Source organism: Lepidothrix coronata, unplaced genomic scaffold (genome assembly GCF_001604755.1).
Source record: "Lepidothrix coronata isolate B3197 unplaced genomic scaffold, Lepidothrix_coronata-1.0 Scaffold188, whole genome shotgun sequence".
NCBI classification, from domain to species: Eukaryota; Metazoa; Chordata; class Aves; order Passeriformes; family Pipridae; genus Lepidothrix; species Lepidothrix coronata.
Genome location: NW_016690368.1, coordinates 1,116,972 through 1,134,154, shown reverse-complemented (window position 1 = coordinate 1,134,154; position 17,183 = coordinate 1,116,972). Strand labels below are relative to the sequence as shown.

Here is a 17,183-nt window from a genome sequence, read left to right as displayed (position 1 = left end):
TGTATAAGAAGCTGATGGAAGTGTCAGTGAACACTCCAAAGGAGGATTTAAGGAACATGCTGAGGGCTGCTGTTTTCCTCGTGAGGAGAGCCATCAAAGACACCGTGTCTTCTGTAAGTTGGGATAGGTTTGATGCTCCAGTGAAGAACTGGCAGCCAAAATTGAAGAACCATGATGTTAAGCTAACTTTGAACAAATAGTTTATAAATGTACTGTTGAGTAAGTTCAAAATCAAAACAACCCCCCCCAACTCCAAAGCAACTGGGCAGTGTCTGGCATTGAGCAGATGGAAAATACTGCCCTGGACTGATCTGTGAGCTTGAGGAATATCTGCTGATGCAGTAAATGTGCAGTGAGGTTGAGCCTTTTATTTTGTTAAAGTTGAAGTATAGTGATGAAATAACTTAGTTTCCAGCTTGAGAGACTGCACTTAGCTGAAGGACACTGTGCTTTTAAATAAACCTTCAACAAGAAGAAAAGAAAAAAAATCAAGAGTTGTTACTCTTTATAAAACAGTTTCTGAAGCCTTTCACCTAAGCCCTGGCAACAGGTTTTCTGGAAAAGAGTTAATCTTAAGTAGCTTCTTCTAAGGGTGCTACTGTTAGTCCAGATTAACAATAGGTTTTACAGTATTGCCTGAAAACATGGATCTCTGTTTTTGTTCAATGTTTCCTTTTTGTTTTTGATTTAGGTTTTTCAAGCTTCCCTGAAACTTTTAAAAATGATCATTACACAATATATACCAAAACATAAACTAGGGAAGCTAGAGACTTCTCACTGTGTGGAAAAAACCCTTCCAAATTTGCTTTCTAGAACAGGAGACTCTTCATCCCGTCTTCGCCTTCTGGCTTCTGCCTTCATCCAGGTGGGTGTTTCCCTTCAGATTATGAGTTGATTAAGCACATCATGGAGCTCCCAGGTGGGCAACACCTGATCAGACTGGGCTGTGAGACCAAGGTGGGCTGCTGTGAAGGGTTACAGCTTATCACAGTATCCCAGAATTGCTGAGGTTGGAAGGGCCCTCTGGAGATCATCCAGTCCAACCCCTCTGCCCAGGCAGGGTCACCTGGAGCAGGTGACACAGGAATGCATCCAGGTGGGTTTGGAATGTCTCCAGAGAGGGAGACTCCATGCCCTCCCTGGGCAGCCTGTTCAGTCCCTCCATGGAGAGGAGTTCTTAATGCTGACATGGAACTTCCTGTGTTTTAGTTTATGGCTGTAAATATGTGGAAGGCAAAGTGGCAGAACAAATTGAATGTCTTTGCAGAATTTTTTCTGGCCATGTTTTGTCACCTCTGTCGTGAGGGACAGTGTGGGGATTTCTGCTGCAGCAGGTGTAGGAGGGTGTGACTCTTGTGTTCTTTGTTGCAAGTGACCTGCAGAGATGAGAATAGCAGGTAATTGTCCTCGTTGAGCTCCAGCTTGCACACTGACTCTCTGTTCCTAGGAAATGGCACTGTGCACTGAAGTTAAACCTCTCCAGATTGTTCCAGTCCACCTGGTTAAACCATTAAAACCAAACTGCCCAACACACCTGGCGATGAGTCACGTGGAATTGGTGGAATGTCTCTTGAGAGCCCTGGGGACTGGGAACTCTGGGTTTACCATCAACAACGTCATGAAGGTAAGAGGCTGAGGCTACAGCACATGGAGGTTTTTCTGATGGTTTTCTGGGGGCCTGGCTGGCTGGTTTGGAGTGCTTAGTGAATTCCTGAAGAGGTGTATCCCCCCCCAGTAAACAGTGCTGGTAATTTAGGGCCAGGTTGGACAGGGCTTGGAGCAACATGGACTAGTGTAAGGTGTCCCTGCCCATGGCAGGGGTTTGGAATGAGCTGAGCTTTAAGGTCCCTTCTGACCCCAACCATTCTATAGATCTATGAACCAAGATGTCAGTATGGGGGAAAAAGAATCAACGGGTCAAAAAGTGTTTGCAAACCCTGTCTGTAGGAAGATTCCTCCTGCTGCAGGGAAACAATCATTTTGGACTAATAAACGAGTCCTTAAGAACATGAGAAGAGGGAGACATAATCCTTCATTATTGTTTATTTTTCTCTTCAGTTTGCCACGGGAGCTCTGGAGCACCGGGCCCACGAGGTGCGGGACGTGGTGCTGCGGATCATCTTCGACATGTACCGGCAGCACCGGGCGGCCGTGCTGGAGTATCTGCCCCCGGACGACGCCAGCGCCCGCAGGACCGTGCGCTACAAAACACTCTTCGAGGGCTTCGCCAAGATCGACGGGAAGCTTTCTGAGCCTGAAGTGAGGGTATGTCATGAGAGGGCAGGACACAGTGGCCACTTCACACGTGGCATTCAGCTGAGCGACATCCCGATTTCACGGCACAGGCAGCAGAGCGTCTTCAGTGTGCGGTGAACGTTCCTCGGTGTAGAAAGCTCAGTGTTTTCCCTGTACTCGCTCTTGGGAATAAAGCCAGCAAGGAGTACAGAGATGGTCCTGCTGAAATAGTGCACGAGCAGTCTGGAAAATGCACAAATACTGTTTTCTGCTGGCAGGCCTTGGGAACCGTGAGCAGAAAGGCTCTGCTGGGTGTTCCTTTCTGAATTTGGGAGGAGGGAGGTGTCACAGCATCAGACCCATCACTTAACTGAGCAGGAAGTTTCCAGTTCTGCACTGGCCATTTGTTCTGTGCTGATGTGTTCTGCAATGTGTTCTGTATGATGGATGGTTCCAAGGCTTTTGGAACTGACAGAAGATTTCCTGCCAGGCACAGAGAAAGGCAGCGACAGAAGAAGCAGAGAAACAGAAGAATGAAGAAATAAAAGTTCTTCAAGGTCAGCTGGCAGCTCTAAAGGAGATACAGGCAGAGGTTCAAGGTGAAGAGGTGAGGGTGGTTTGGTTTTAATTTTTATTCCTTTTAATCCTTTGTTGCTCAGGTATCATGGGCTTAGATAATGAACATTGGCATTGTCTCATTATTCTTAAAAGAAAGAGAGACTCCAGACATACACAGGGTAACTTTCCTCTTCAGCAGTCCAGTATAAAATCCGGGGTGTTGTTTCTCCTAACATAATATAAAATTTGGATTCTTTAATATAACATAATAATAATAGCTTTTTAATATAAAATAAAACCTTCACACTTGAGAGATTTGCCCGAGGACCAGAAGCACAAACATTTTAGTGCTTTGGCTCTACTTCTAAACTTTAAATTACAGAGAAAAATTAGAATATAATGTGTTTCCTTTCTCCCTGGAAATCATCACAGCCATTTATCAAATTTCTGATCTAAAATTTTTTTGCTCTTTAGGAGAAAGAATCTGATTTTCAGAAACCAAATAATCAAGGTAAGTAGTTTCAAATAGTGTTAAGAACTGTAGATGAGTTAAAATGTGATCTTGGTTTAATAGGTCTCTCCTTCTAGATTACCAGGTATACGAAAGCCCTCAGGCTGCAGCAGCAGAGATTCCAGAGGATCTTTCCTCAGTTGCAAATTACCTGGATAAGTAAGTGAGATGAGCAGTCTCTAATCACCCTAAGCACTTGGTGTCACCTGTGAGCTAATAACAGTAATAATATTTCTGCAGTAGATCAAAGCTAATACCTTCAGCAGTGAGACAGTAGCGACTAAAATCTCTTCTAACAGATTGGGAATTATCACCGAGCAATCCCAGCTGTTGTTTTTTTTAAGTTCTTGGATAGTGTGACCTTGAACTTGTTTTCTGAGGAGTTGCTTGTGGGATAAGAAATGGCCACAGTTCAATGTTCAGGTGCCTGTGTGAAATAAGGGAAAAATACAGTGTAGCTTTCCTGGTTGTAGGGGAGGTCATAGAGGAAGCACTTGGAAATTCTGGAGCCAGGAAAGCCAGTTTCAGTGAGCTGTTGGCAGGGCTCTAGTGGAATTATGTTTCTATATGAACAAACCCTTTATAGTGGTACTGACCATAAACTACATCCCAGTACCTGCCCCATGCTAAGGTCAGCACCACATGGGGAAAAGGTGTTGTGTTCAGGATGGTGGCTGTTTTTCAGAACAACTTTGAGCAGAAGGAACAGGGTTCATCCATTTCACTCTGATGTCACTGATGTTTGTATTTTTTTTTCCCAGCTTGTGTATTTTTTGTGGTGAAAGGGATGAATCCTTCACAGAGGAAGGATTGGATCTGCATTACTGGAAGCACTGCCCCATGTTAACCCGATGTGAGCACTGCAAACAGGTCAGACTGAACTTTTCAGAGCTACTGAAGACATTGGCTCTTGTTATTCTGGTTTTGAGGCATTATAAGATGTTTAACACTGAGGCAGGTGAATTCTGAACACACCTGTGTGATTTGGGTAGTGCTTTCAGAAAAGAGCAGCATTTAGAATATGCATTAATAACTGAACTAAATTGCATTTTCCCCTTGTCATTTTGGAAGGTAAGTCTTACCTTCCAAAAATCTCGTAAGCAGGTTGTTGAATCCCACCCCTTACTTAGCACAAACCTCCCTGGGTGGCCCTGGCTGTGTTGCAGATGGTGGAGATCTCGAGCCTGACAGATCACCTGCTGACTGACTGTGACAAAAGGGACAGCTTTGGGAAGTGCCAGCGCTGCAGCGAGGCCCTGCCCAAGGACGAGCTGCCCAAACACGTAAAGAGCAGGATTTGCAATCGTGAGTAGCTCCAGACAGGAAGGGGGAACTTCAAAGGTTCAGACTTCCAAATACTGGGGACCTCTGGCAAGTCAGGATGCTTCTATTTCAGATTTAGGAATCTGAGGAAAAATAGATTTAGGGATCTAAGTAAATCCTCAGGAGGGAACAGATTAGGGGTAAATGCCTGAGTTTACCTGAGTAAAAGCACTGGATCTGCTGAAGTGAGTCCAGAGGAGGGACACCAAGTTGATTACAGGGGTAGGGCACCTCTGCTATGGGGAAAGGCTGAGAGAATTGGGATTGTTCAGCCTGGAGAGGAGAATGCTCGGGGGTGACCTAACTGTGGCCCCCAGTACCAGAGGGGAGCTGACGAGAAGGATGGAGAGAGGCTGTTTAAAAGGGCCTGGAGTGACAGGACAGGGAGAAACTGGATGATATTGAAGGTCCTTTCCAGTCTAGGCCATTCTGTGATTCTCTGATTCTTTTTGATCTGGTTTTGATGGAGATGATTAAACCTGGGACTTCTTTGAGAGCAGTTAATGATAATGGGGCAGGAGGTGGGTTAGCCATGACATAGTTTTCTGCTCTTTGTTATGCAAGTTCTCCTGTTGTATTTGATATTAGCCTGTCTTTGCAATTCTTACATTATTTTTCTAACAATTTCAGCTGCCAAACCAGAAAATGTGGCAAACCATTGCCCATTGTGCCATGAGAACTTTCCCCCTGGAGAGGAGGTGAGCCTGCCCTCCACGTTGGGCTGATTTTGTAGGGTGATTGTTTTAATGTGATGTGCCTTTTAACATATATTAAAATAATGGGTGTATTAATTTCTATTTCATAGTAAGTCACAAGGTGCTCATACTTTGAGTGAGCAGATTAAAATGCTGTTGCCATAAAGTCTGTGCACAGCTCTCATTTTCCCCGTGTGACCAGGTAAATCACTGGCTAATTTTTTTTGTGTTTTACTATCACTTCTTTCTAATGGACTTTAGGCCTGGAAATCTCACCTGATGGACCAGGATGGCTGTAAAATGAACCAGCGGAGGATATCCCCGATGAATAAAACCATTCTGTTGCAGCCTGGTAAGGTATTAGTTAATGATAATCACGTTTATGCTTTTTACTGTGTTGCCTTAAGGAAAGTGTTTCATCCCCAGGAGTGAGCTGTGTCTGTGCAAGTTGTGGTTTGCATTTGTGTGAGCTGGTAGTTCTTGTGCTGGTACAGTGTGCTGGGGAGCAAATACCCAAAATCATTCAATAACAATCATTCCAAACAGGGCCATTAGCTCAGCTGATTGGGGAAACTGGCAATTGGATACATTGATCAGTTCAGGGGGTTTGTTTCTGCAGAACAGGGTGACCATGAGCAGAACAATCTGCTGAACAGTGAATGTTCTGGAAAGCTCCTGAATGCTGACACAGGAAACCAGAGCTGATTTAGCTTTTAGTGTCCAATCAGAGGGTGTAAAGCTGATCCTAATTACAGGATGAACTGAACAGTGAGTGCTGTGCACTGCTTTTCCTTTCCACTCCAGACCAGGAACTAGGTAGAATTTATCATTATGCAGCTCCTTTACCAACAAAGAGACATTGATGCTGAAGTCAGGTGTTTTATTAGCAGTTGTCTTTATTTATGAAGCACATGGAAAATCCTTTTATTTCCAGAACACAGAAGTTAAACAAACTGCCTGCAGCACCAGAACTCCTGGCCAGTAACATCCAACTCTTTCCTCATTTAGACCCTTTGGAGTTCTTTAATCAGCTGCATGTTCAGAGTTCACCTCCTTTGTCTGATCTGTGCTTTGCTCATATCTGCCTGTCACAACTACACCATGTTCCTGAACTATGGAATTGCCCCTTTCAGCTGCCATAAGTGAATCACAGTGGTTAAACTCGGCCCTTTCCAGTCCTGAACTGGACCTACAGGCCTGTCTGTCTGTCTGTCCTCAGCTTTGCTGTTTGTACTTGCTAAGAAGGGTGCAGGTCATTAGTTTGCTGCTGCTTAGAGTTTGGAAACATAGAAGAAACTTAAATCCTGCCTGGATAAGCTAAAATTCCAGACGTATTTTCTAGAGATAGGAAAGGAACCCTGACCATTTAGTCCAACCACTCCTGGTGTGGGATGCACTCAGGCTCAGTGCCTGCCAGCTTCTAGTTGCTTCAGTCATTCAGACTTAAATAGATCTGAAAGTCAAAATGATGGATAAAATTCAATACTGGGACTAGATGTGTTTGCAATAATGATCTCTATTTTCTCTTCACAGCCAAAGTAGGTGGCCACTATTTAAGGAAACCGGGTCCTTCAGGAGCAAAATACCAATCTCCCTCCACAGGAAGCAAGATCTCAACCCGAGGGGGCCCAAATAAAAGCACTGGCAAAAAATACTCGAAGAGATGACAGGACAAGTATTTCTTCCTTTGTCTCAATAACTGGGCACATGGTTGCTCATAGATATTTAAAAATTGTGGGCAACTTGCATCACCTTTTTGATGTGGCTCCGTGGGGCTGTTTTAGCCTCTCGCAGTCCCTGGTGTGATCACCCCCCTTGGCTCTGGCTGTCACTGTGGATGTTGCCCTGTGTTTTGCCACCACATAGCAGGTGACATGAAATGTGGCCTCTCGCCGTGCACCAAGTGCCTTATGAGCCCACTTGGCAGGTGGGTTAAACTAAACCCTCCAAGTCCATATCCCCAAGAAATGGCTCCTCAAAGAAAAGAAAAACTAATCTCGGTTGGGCCCCTAAGAGCTTGAATTAATAAATGTAGACCTTTTGCCTGCTTTAGTGCACTTTACACTCAAGTACTGAGTTTCTCTAGTTAGACCTCGGTTAAAATAACCATACAAAGACTGCAGCATGTGACTTTAAGAGCTTCAAAGAGAGTTTATTAAGACCCAAGGCATGAAGCTTTGTACTAAAGCAGCAGTCCTCACATCTCTACCTGTAACATTCTGCCTGTTGCTTTCCGGGATGGTATTTGTTGGTACTGCGGGCATAGGAGTGAGTGGTATATGGTAATATGAGGGGAAGTTTTGGTGGTTTTTGCTCCCATGGAGTGAGTTTGTGGTAGTGTTTTGTATATACAGAGCTGATTTTGTAATACAGGTTTTCTAGTTTGCCTGCAGCCAACCTACCTACCAGCTTCTGGATTTTCCAGGTAGATCAGCGTGCTTGGATTTCAAAAATCTGTATAAATTGTTCCTTTAACGCCTCCAAATACGTATTATAAATAATTATACATACACTAGGAGTACACATATTAACAAACACATATTTTTATTTTTTCTTTAGTGACAATGGGTTCCTGTCTGAGAACCCGATTCCGCGTGCCGAATGAATAAAAAAAAAAAACAAAAAACAACATATCAAAGTAACTGTTGGCGTTGCTCGGAGACGCGAGGAAACGAGACGGAGGCGATGGAATCACTGCCGGGGGTGCGGGCGGGGCCGTGCCGGGGCGGGCGCGGGGCCCTCCCGGGGCGGCCCTTGGGAGGAGCGGGGCGGGCGCGGCGCGATGGCGGCGGCGGGGCCGTGGCCGGAGCTGGAGGCGGCGGCGCGGGAGCGGCGGCGGGAGCTGTGCCTGCCGGGCGCGGCGGTGGCCGAGCGGGTGGCGGCGGGCGGGGGGCGGCTGCCGGCGGCGCTGCTGGCGCTGCCGCTGCTGCAGTCGCTGGAGCTGAGCGGCTGCGCGGCCCTGCGGGAGCTCGGCCCGGGCGTGGCGGCCGCGCTGCCCGCGCTGCACACGCTGGTGCTGCGGCAGAACGCGCTGGGCCCGGCCGGGCTGGGCGAGGGGCTGGGCGGGCCCCTGCCCGCGCTCCGCCTGCTCGACCTGTCCGGGAACGGGCTGGAGGCGCTGCCGGCCGCGCTCGGCGGCGCCGGGGACGGCGCGGGGGACGCGGCCCCGGCGTTCCCGCAGCTGCGCGGCCTCAACCTGAGCGGGAACCGGCTGCGGGAGCTCGGCCCGGGGCTCGCCCGCGCCGCCCCGCAGCTCCAGGAGCTGCTGCTCTCCGGGAACCGCCTGCGGGCGCTGCCCGGGGGGCTCCTGCCCCCCGCGGGCCCCGGCGCGCCCTTCCCGCTGCTCAGCCGGCTGGACGCGGCCGACAACGAGGTGGCGGAGCTGGGCGCGGACATCGCGGCGCTGCCGGCGCTCAAGGTGGGAGCGGGCCCCGGGCTCCCTCCGCACTCCCGGCTCTCCATCACCCAGCCCTGACCGGCCCTCTCTGTGTCCTCCAGAGCCTGGACGTGGCCAACAACCAGCTGCGGGAGCTGCCCTCGGCGCTGGCCGACTGCCCCCGGCTGAAGGAGGCCAACTTCAGGGGCAACCCGCTGAGGGACAAGCGGCTGGAGAAGATGGTCAACGGGTGCCAGACGAAGGCCATCCTGGAGTACCTGCGGGCCGGGGGCCGCGGGAAGGGGAAGGCCGAGAGTGCCAGGGAGGAGGTCAGGAAGAAGAAGAGGGAGAAGCAGCAAAAGAAGGACGGTGGGGATGGGGAGCAGGACGAGGTGGAGGAGGCGAGCAGGCTGCTGGTGAAGGTTCTGCACGTCTCTGAGAACCCGGCGCCCTTGGTGGTCAAAGTGAGCCCGGGCGTCAAAGATGTTCGGCCCTTCATCGTGTGCTGCGTGCTGAAGGGAGTGAACCTAAAGCCAGGAAACGCCCTCAAGAGGTTCCTGTCAATGCAGGTAACTGCTGCTCCATCGTGGTACTTGTTTGCAGCAGGAATGTTGCTGTCAAGAGTTGGAAATAGACTGTTCTAGGCTCCTTCCAGCAGATGAGTTTGTGAACTGTAGGGTGGGAGGGTCCAGGGGTGGCCGTGCAGAGTGGCCTATGCCAGCAGCATGTGCCCCGTGAGTCCAGAATCAGCAGAACTGGCTTTTGGGAAGGACCTGTTAGAGCTCAGGTGTTGCCATGAGGGCAATGGATGCGCTCACGTTTGTGTTGTGTCTGTAACAGCAGCTTGTCGGTGCTGTGGAACCTGTTGAGAGCTAAAAATAAACCTGTGTCCACGTTAGACGTATCCTGGATTGGCTCCAGGTTCCCTGATCTGTGCTAAAACCATGTTGCACACCCAGCCTTCTGACTGAGGCGTCCTGCCCACAGACCTGTCCCTTAGGTGGCAGGTGGGAGCTGCTCTCGAGTTACAGAGTATTTGTGATTTCTGACTTAAAACTTGATTTCCCAGTTGAGAAATGTCTCACGTGCTGCTGGGCTTCTCTGCCTTTGTGCTTGGGCTGCAGTGCAGGTACAGGCACCTCGCAGGGGAAGGGAAGGGCTCTGTTTCATACTCACCTGGCTGGTAGTGTTGCAGACATTAAGTATAGAAGAATCTGCACCCCAGAAGGGATAAATCACTTTTTGATTTATTTTGGTTTAGACTAAGCTGCACGAGGACATCTGTGAGAGGCGCACAGTGGCCACCATTGCCACCCACGACTTGCAGCTGGTCAAAGCTCCTCTGACTTACGACATTCAGCCTCCTGACGAGCTGAAGGTAGGGCTTGGCAGTGGTTTCTTACTCCACAAATCCTAGAAAACTAATTCCTGAAACTTCACTCTAGAAGCTCTACTGATTTTCTTGCTATCCTGCTGTACCAGGTTTAGTACCAGTGACTGAGCCTGTATTTCAAGTGGGTGTTGTGGCTTACACAAAGCTTTAAACTCACAGCACTCCATGAGAAGTGGAAGGTGTATTTCCAGGCTGAAAAAGGCATGGGGAATGACAACATACAGGAGTATGGTTTTAATTATTGACTTGCTCAGAGGAGTTTTGAATTCAAATGTTTGTTTTCTTGTGTGGTGCAGATAATGCCCCTGGGTCGGAAGGAGATCAAGGCAAAGGACCTTCTCCGGCAGCTGCATTTGGAGGCTGAGGAGCAGCGGAAGCAGAAGAAGCGTCAGAATATCTCTGGGCTGCACAAGTCAGTACCCTGGTCATCTGTGGTTTTCTTCACACACATTTAGGTGACTGCACTGGGGATGGGGCTCACAAACCCAGCACGAGCTCTTGGGAGTTGAGGTGAAAAACACTGAAGTGAATTTTTGCATGAAGAGTAACCCGGAAGGAAGGGAGGATGCTCAGTGCCCTTCCAGTGTTTCTGTCTGCATCCAGAGTAAATTATTGTCATAGGAGTTATTCAAGAGGTGACAAATCTATTTAGAACAGCAAATAGAAGGGAAGCAGAGAATAATGAAGTGTATGTGGTGCACATTCAGCAAAGTAAGTGAATCAGAGATGGGGTAAATCTGCAGGTAGGAGCAGATGAGCATGTGGCTCTGCCCTGTGCTGTTCACTGCTCGTGCAGAGGTCACACACTAATTCCTTTTTGTCACTGTTTTCTGCCACTGTGTCCAGCTGCTCTCTGTCACTCACTTTTTGCTGCACTGTTTCTTTTGGCAGGTACCTGCAGTTGCTGGATGGCAAAGACAACTACCCGTGCCTGGTGGATGCTGAGGGTGCTGTGATTTCCTTCCCACCAATAACCAATAGTGAGAAAACAAAGGTACTCTCTTTTCATGGGAATACATTAGTCAATTAAACAGTGTTTCTTTCTGCTGAGAGTTAACACAAAGACACACACAAGTTGTGTTCTGGATATAAACCCTCACAGCCTGTGTCTTGTGTGCTCGACTGTCAGACTGAGAGGGATCTGGGAGTTAGAGTTGTACCTCTGGAAATCTGTTCCAAAGGCACCAGCCTACCTGTGCAAAGGCTTTGTGGAAGGGCAGGAGTAAAAGAACAGCAGTGCTTAACCCCTGGTTAAATTAAGTGAAAGCCTTTAGTTCTGTGTTTTGAAATGTGTCAGAGGGCTGTGAGTGAGATGCTCTGACTCCTGACTTGCTTTAACTGTGAAACTCTTACAGATTAAAAAAGAGACCCGTGACCTGTTCCTGGAGGTGACGAGCAATACCAGTTTACAGATCTGCAAAGATGTGATGGACACGCTCATCCTGGTAGGGAGATCAGGAAAATATCCTGTCTCTTCTTGGTGGGCTCCTATCAAATGTGTCATTGCTCAAGTGCACGGAGAACACAGAAGTTGATTTGTATTTTAGCAGTGTTGTTATTCCCTCTCGTTAATTCTCTGCCACAGAATTGATCTTGTTCTCTGTATTTTGCTTTAACAGAAAACTGCAGAACTGAACAGGTTTACCTTGGAGAACAAGGAAGGCTCAGGCTCGGATACCGAGCTGGATGCTCTCTGTGGACCAGGGAGTTTGGAGCCCGGGAACCTGCCACTGGTGTTGGAGCAGGTGCGAGTGGTGGACACGGATGGAAACCTGAAAGTACTTTATCCTTCTAAAACTGACCTGGCCACGGTGTCCTCTCTGCTGACTGTGATCCGTTAGCAGCTGTCCCAGCTGAGGAGAGGACTCCCTTTGCTTTTTTGCTTTTCCCCGTGTTCAACAGCCCATACACAGTGAGGGGGTTTGGGTTTCTACAGAGAAGATGCAGAGCATCCTGCTGGGGAGGCAACAGCTTCAGAGTTTGAGGAGCTTCAGCAAAGAGAATGAAATCTTTCAGCCTTAGCAGAGACATTGGTGTTGGGACAGGGCAGAGAGAGCAGCATCTTCAAATGTGGACTCATGGCAGAGGAGGTGTCAGACATCAGAATGCAGCAACTTGTAGAGAAAACCATCATGATATTTAAAACAAATGCAGCCACAGTTTTCTGCAAGATCCCTTTTTCTTCCTGGTGTGTTTCATCTGGATCGTTATTTTGGCAGCAGAGAAATGCAGCAGGTGACAGTGTGGAACAGAGGTCCTGTGCTGGGCACAATTCAGGATCAGAATGCCAAACCACTTTGCTGACATCTCGTTCTGCATAGTTCTGGTTTTATCTGGAGTTACTGTGAACACTTAGTTCCTGTCAGAAACATTTAATTGCTGTCAGAACTTGTGGGATGAGTTTTAAAGTGACAGTTTCTGTGTTCAGGCATGAACAGAGCTCCCATTTTTAAGCGGTCATTTGAAATGCCTAACAGTGTCCCAGAGTATTTCAGAGCCATCCTGCATCCCTGTGGAAATGTCTGTGTGGTTGGTGATTTACTGTGGTAGAGCCTGGGCTTTGTTGATACTGATGAGGTTCAGGTCTGTTCAGAGGGCTCTTGCTGCCTCACACTGGCACTGCTGAAGCTCCCTGTCCCCCCAGAATACAGACACTTGTGCCAGAGTGACCCTCCTGGGGCTTTCTGTCCCACCCCACATGGAGAGTGTTGGGGACACTTCCCAAAATACAGGCAGTTGGGGCAGTTCTCAGTTGGGCAGTCTGTGGGTGACCTCTACACCCAGGTGAACACTGGTGTGAACTTGCAGCTCTCCCTCAGCCACGGTGACTTCCAGATAGACTCTTTTCTGTTAAAAATGATACTCTCGGAGCCCCAACTGAACTGATACTCTGTCAAATACATCCCTGTGCTGGGACTTGCATATGGAATGGAAAAATAAAACAGTACTTGCAGTCATGGCACTATCACTCATTTTGGCACTGGTGAATGTTCAGTCACCTCACTTAAAAACTTCCCAAAGCAGCTGTGGTGCACTTCAAAAACTGGAATTTCACACTTCCCAGCTGCTTGTAGCCAACCAGAGCTTGTGCTTTGGGCTTCCCTGGGAAGTCAAGTGTTTCTACAGACCAAGGACTCACAGCAACTTGTGCTCTGAGTCGGCTGAAACAATTGAATCAGGTACTCCTGCAGAACTTGATTTCAGTAAAATGAGTTTAATCTGTTGTAGGTCACCAGCTCAGAGCCAAGGACCCAGAGCCTGAAGCTGGTGGTGGTTTCTGGCTCAGCCATCAGGGCAGCTTTTCCATTCGGGGAGAACTCGTCCTCTTGGGAGGTGATGAACTGTACATGCCAGGGTAGTACAGGGGCACCTTGATGTCTCTGTGCTTCAGCATGTGATAGAACTCCATCCGCTCGTCAGCAATTCTCTGGAAATCAGGGACACGTGAAGGGGTGGGAGTGCAGAGGTGGAGAGCAGCGCTGCAAGGTGTTCTCTCACCTCAGCAGTCCCTTCCTGGCTGCTGGAAGCTGAGTTTGGAAGAGCCACATACCTCCAATGCCTCCAGCACCTGCTCCTCCGTGAGCTCGGCGTGGGGGGGGTCCTGCCCCTCCACACTGAACGCAGCCTGGATTATTTTGCTTCGTAACCTGTCAAACTTGGGATAACAGAGGAAAGCAGGTGCATTTAGTCTGTATATATAATTCCTTGACATTTGCATGGATTTACAGAGACTGCACTGTCAGGCCTGGGCAAAGTACTGGTGAGTGATGAGATGGAAAGTGTTCATGAGAAATTCTGGGTGTTCTGGGTTTCTCTACAAGTGCTGTGGTCACGGTGTGGGTCTGGGTGGGCTGCGGCCCCTCCCCAGGCATCAGGCACGTCTGCCTGCAGGAAGTGGCTTTAAGGTGGTTCCTGTTCCTTGAGTCTGGAAGGATGTTAGAAATCTGGTGATGTGACTGTTCTGAACTCTAGTTTCTCAAGGGCTTCTGGTATTTGAGGCCTGTTGGCATTGTAAGTGGTAAAAGAGCTGCCTGCTGAACAACCGGGGAGCAAATGGACTGCGATTCCCAGGTGTGTCCCAAGAGGAAGGCAGGGCTCTGAGGTGAAAGAGGCTGTGTTTACCTTGCTGCTGATGCGTTCCAGTGCCACTTTGGTTTGCACCTCCTTGTGCTGCAGTGCCTCAACCTGGCTCTTGGTCTCCTCCTGGGCCTGTTTCTGCTCCTGGGCGTGGCGGCGGCTGGTCACAACCTCGATCCGGAGCCGTCTGATTGTCCCTTCTAACTCACTGATCTGCTCCTCCTGCTTAGCCAGCTGGGATTCCTGTTCTGTAACAACCTGAGCAGATGCAGAAATCCAGCTGTTACTGTGGGGAAGAAAGTGAGCAGGTTTGGCCTCATCTTCCCAGTATCTGGTCCAAATGCTTCTGGTATTTCCTGGGCAGAGTCTATGGACAAACAACCTCACCAGTATCCCGTAACTGTTATTACTTGGCATTTCCTCTAAAACTACTTGGATTGAGTAGAGGGATTAAATGCCAAACAAGCCCAGTGAAGCAGCAAATACCAGAATTTTCTCTGGTGGCTTTGCACCACATTCACCTGTCGAAGGCTGTCATTCTCCTCCTCCATCATCACCATTGCTTCTTCCTTCCTCTGTTCCTCTGTAAGGCTGCAAAACTGAAGGCAGAATATTTTACACTTTTCGTTTCACAGTTACAAGTGCCCCTCCTGCCTATGAGAGAGGGAACTGCTGTGTAAATCCCAAATTCCCAGCTGCCAACTCTCCTGCCAGCCATGGCCACTCGGCCTGTACCTTGTCAGACATGGCTTGGAGCTGCTCTTCTCGCTCTCTGAGCTGCTTCTGAAGCATTTCGTTCTCGTATCTGAATCTCCGAAGCTCAGATTCTTGGATCTCCAGTTGTCTTTGCAAGGAAGAGATGGCACCTGTGGAGTGGGAGTGCTGTGTTAGACCAAAAGCTCTGTGCCTCCTTAGGTGAACATGAGCAAAGCCATGGTCTGGGAGTAGACACTGTGGGCCACATGAATGCTGCAGCCACAGTGACACTGGGTGATAATGTGGTTTGTGGTGCTTTGTGGGTTTGTTCAGCCTGGAAAAGAAAAGGCTTTGGGGTGACCGTGGCCTTCCAGTACCTGAAGGGAGCTACAAGAAAGGTGTAGAGAGACCTCTCTCAATGGCCTGGAGTGGCAGGACAAGGGTGAATGGCTTCAAAGTGACAGAGAGCAAGCTCAGATTAGATACTGGGAAAAAATTATTCCCTGTGAGGGTGGTCAGGCCCTGGCACAGGTTGCCCAGAGAAGCTGTGGCTGCCCCATCCCTGGAAGTGTCCAAGGCCAGGTTGGACAGGGCTTGGAGCAACCTGGGCTAGTGGAATGTGCCCCTGCCCATGGCAGGGGGGTGGAACTGGATGAGTGGCTCTCTCTGGTGGGGTTTCTCACGTTCTTCACTTCGAGAGGAGTGTTTCCAAAAGAGGTGGCAATTTCAGCCTTGCTCTGTGAGCAACACCCTGCGATGTTCTCAGGGTCAGAGGAGCCGAGACACCCGATGAGCTGGGCACGGGAGGGTTGTTCTGGGCACCTTCCCCGGTACCTGTGGCCATGTTGTGGTCATCCTTGGCTCTCCGCAGCTCCTCCCGGAGCTGGTCCAGGGTCTGCGTGGGCTCTGGCCCCTGCGAGGCAGCAGCGGCTTCCCCGTCCATCGCCCGGGGCCTCCCGGCAGGTCCCGACGGGCTTTGGAGCGGGTTTGGAGCGGGTTTGGAGCGGGTTTGGAGCGGGGCCGCTGCCCGGCAACGGCGCGGGCCGGGCGGTGTTTTCCGCTTCCGAGTGCCCGCCCGGCCCCGGGCGGGGGAGAAGCGGCTCTGGGACTGCGGGGCCGCGTTCCCCGGCCTTGGAGCCGCCGTCCTGCCCCTCCTGCCCGTGCGGGTGCGCCGGGAGCGCATCCCGGGAGCGCATCCCGAGCGCCGGAGCTGCGCTGGGACCGCGGGAGCGCCGGTCCCCGAGCGGACACACGGACACACGGACAGACGGAGCGGAGCCGCACCGAGCACCCCTCGGGCTTGTCCCACCCTTCCTCTGCCGGCCCGACCCTCCCCTGCCTCCCCCAGCCCATCCCTGTCTCACCCGACCCCCTCCCTGCGGGTTGGAACGAGATGAGCTTTGAGGTCCCTTCCAGCCCACACCGTTCTGCGATTCCAGGATTCCTTTGGAGCACAGAGCCCAGCAGAAGGCAGAGCCTCCAGCCACGGGCCAGCCGGGGGCTTTCCAGGAGCTTTGTCACGGTGAGGAGCTCTCTGCAGGTGGGTGGCTCTGCCTGTTCCCCTGTGGCTCTCACAGGCGGGTTCTTGATGTGTTTTGAAAGCTTTTTGATGGTGTTTTTATTGTATTACAACAACATTCTTGCCTTCTTCAGTTTCAGAGTGTTCGTTTATAAACAACAGTTTAGTTCCATCAGTTTCCAGTTCCTGCCTGTGGAATATACATTCCTAAAACTGGAAGTGGTGGTGACATTTGTAACTTAATTTCCTTTGGGAAATTGTTTTTAACAGTAATTTTTCAAACTCAGAAAAGCGATGTCTTAATGCTTGTTATCCACCTCATTCGCTGTTTTTTAGTAATTTATTGAGAAAAAAAAAGTTTTATATATCCAGAAGCCACCTCTTGCCTCTCTGTACTCACTGTAGCAGTTTATTACTCACAGGTGGGTTTCTTTTTGGTTTCAGCAGCTTTAGGCCCTTTGAGGTCCTACAGGCGAAGGTTTATGTGGGTTAGGAGGGCACTTTCTGTACAATTTTAATTGCCAGATGCAGCAATTCCCACATGTGCTTTTATTGTGTTACCAAAAGAAACCCAAACCCAAACCAAACAAAAAACAACCAACAAACCACAAAAGAAAAACCACAGCTGTAAAAATAACACATTTTCCAAAGGTAACATTACAAAAAGTACCATTCCTGCCATGGAGTGATCCATTAATACTGCTGGGAACAGCCCCTGTTAATGCTGGAAATGTGAGTGGTTGCTGCAGAAGCTTTAAAGCATTGAAGTGCTTTATTGAGCTGTTACCTGGGGACACACA

The 17,183-nt window shown here is 49.4% G+C and overlaps 3 protein-coding genes across 3 annotated transcripts in view; 2 read left to right on the top strand and 1 right to left on the bottom strand.

Moving 5' to 3' along the window:
* Nucleotides 1-7,948, top strand: part of CEP104 (centrosomal protein 104) — a 15,076-nt gene extending 7,128 nt beyond the window's left edge. Inside the window, exons 12-23 of the mRNA XM_017831231.1 lie at nt 1-113; nt 692-865; nt 1,448-1,624; nt 2,059-2,265; nt 2,726-2,842; nt 3,268-3,304; nt 3,382-3,463; nt 4,066-4,174; nt 4,471-4,609; nt 5,258-5,325; nt 5,584-5,674; nt 6,856-7,948. The exon at nt 1-113 is cut by the window's left edge and continues 5 nt beyond it. Coding sequence (XP_017686720.1) covers nt 1-113; nt 692-865; nt 1,448-1,624; nt 2,059-2,265; nt 2,726-2,842; nt 3,268-3,304; nt 3,382-3,463; nt 4,066-4,174; nt 4,471-4,609; nt 5,258-5,325; nt 5,584-5,674; nt 6,856-6,989 — 1,448 coding nt within the window. The 3' untranslated portion in view covers nt 6,990-7,948. The remainder of the gene's footprint in view (nt 114-691; nt 866-1,447; nt 1,625-2,058; nt 2,266-2,725; nt 2,843-3,267; nt 3,305-3,381; nt 3,464-4,065; nt 4,175-4,470; nt 4,610-5,257; nt 5,326-5,583; nt 5,675-6,855) is intronic.
* A 156-nt stretch (nt 7,949-8,104) lies between these two features.
* Nucleotides 8,105-13,048, top strand: LRRC47 (leucine rich repeat containing 47). Its single transcript, XM_017831198.1, has 7 exons — nt 8,105-8,740; nt 8,821-9,267; nt 9,960-10,076; nt 10,388-10,503; nt 10,983-11,085; nt 11,447-11,536; nt 11,711-13,048. The coding sequence occupies exons 1-7, from the start codon at nt 8,105-8,107 to the stop codon at nt 11,930-11,932; spliced, it is 1,731 nt and encodes a 576-aa protein (XP_017686687.1). The 3' UTR covers nt 11,933-13,048.
* A 114-nt stretch (nt 13,049-13,162) lies between these two features.
* Nucleotides 13,163-15,897, bottom strand: CCDC27 (coiled-coil domain containing 27). The gene is made up of 6 exons (XM_017831226.1): nt 15,699-15,897; nt 14,904-15,034; nt 14,690-14,767; nt 14,214-14,426; nt 13,642-13,746; nt 13,163-13,518 (listed from the first exon to the last, which is right to left on the bottom strand). Exons 1-6 carry the CDS (start codon nt 15,805-15,807, stop codon nt 13,381-13,383), a joined length of 774 nt encoding a protein of 257 aa, XP_017686715.1. The 5' UTR covers nt 15,808-15,897; the 3' UTR covers nt 13,163-13,380.
* Nucleotides 15,898-17,183: the final 1,286 nt, after the last annotated feature.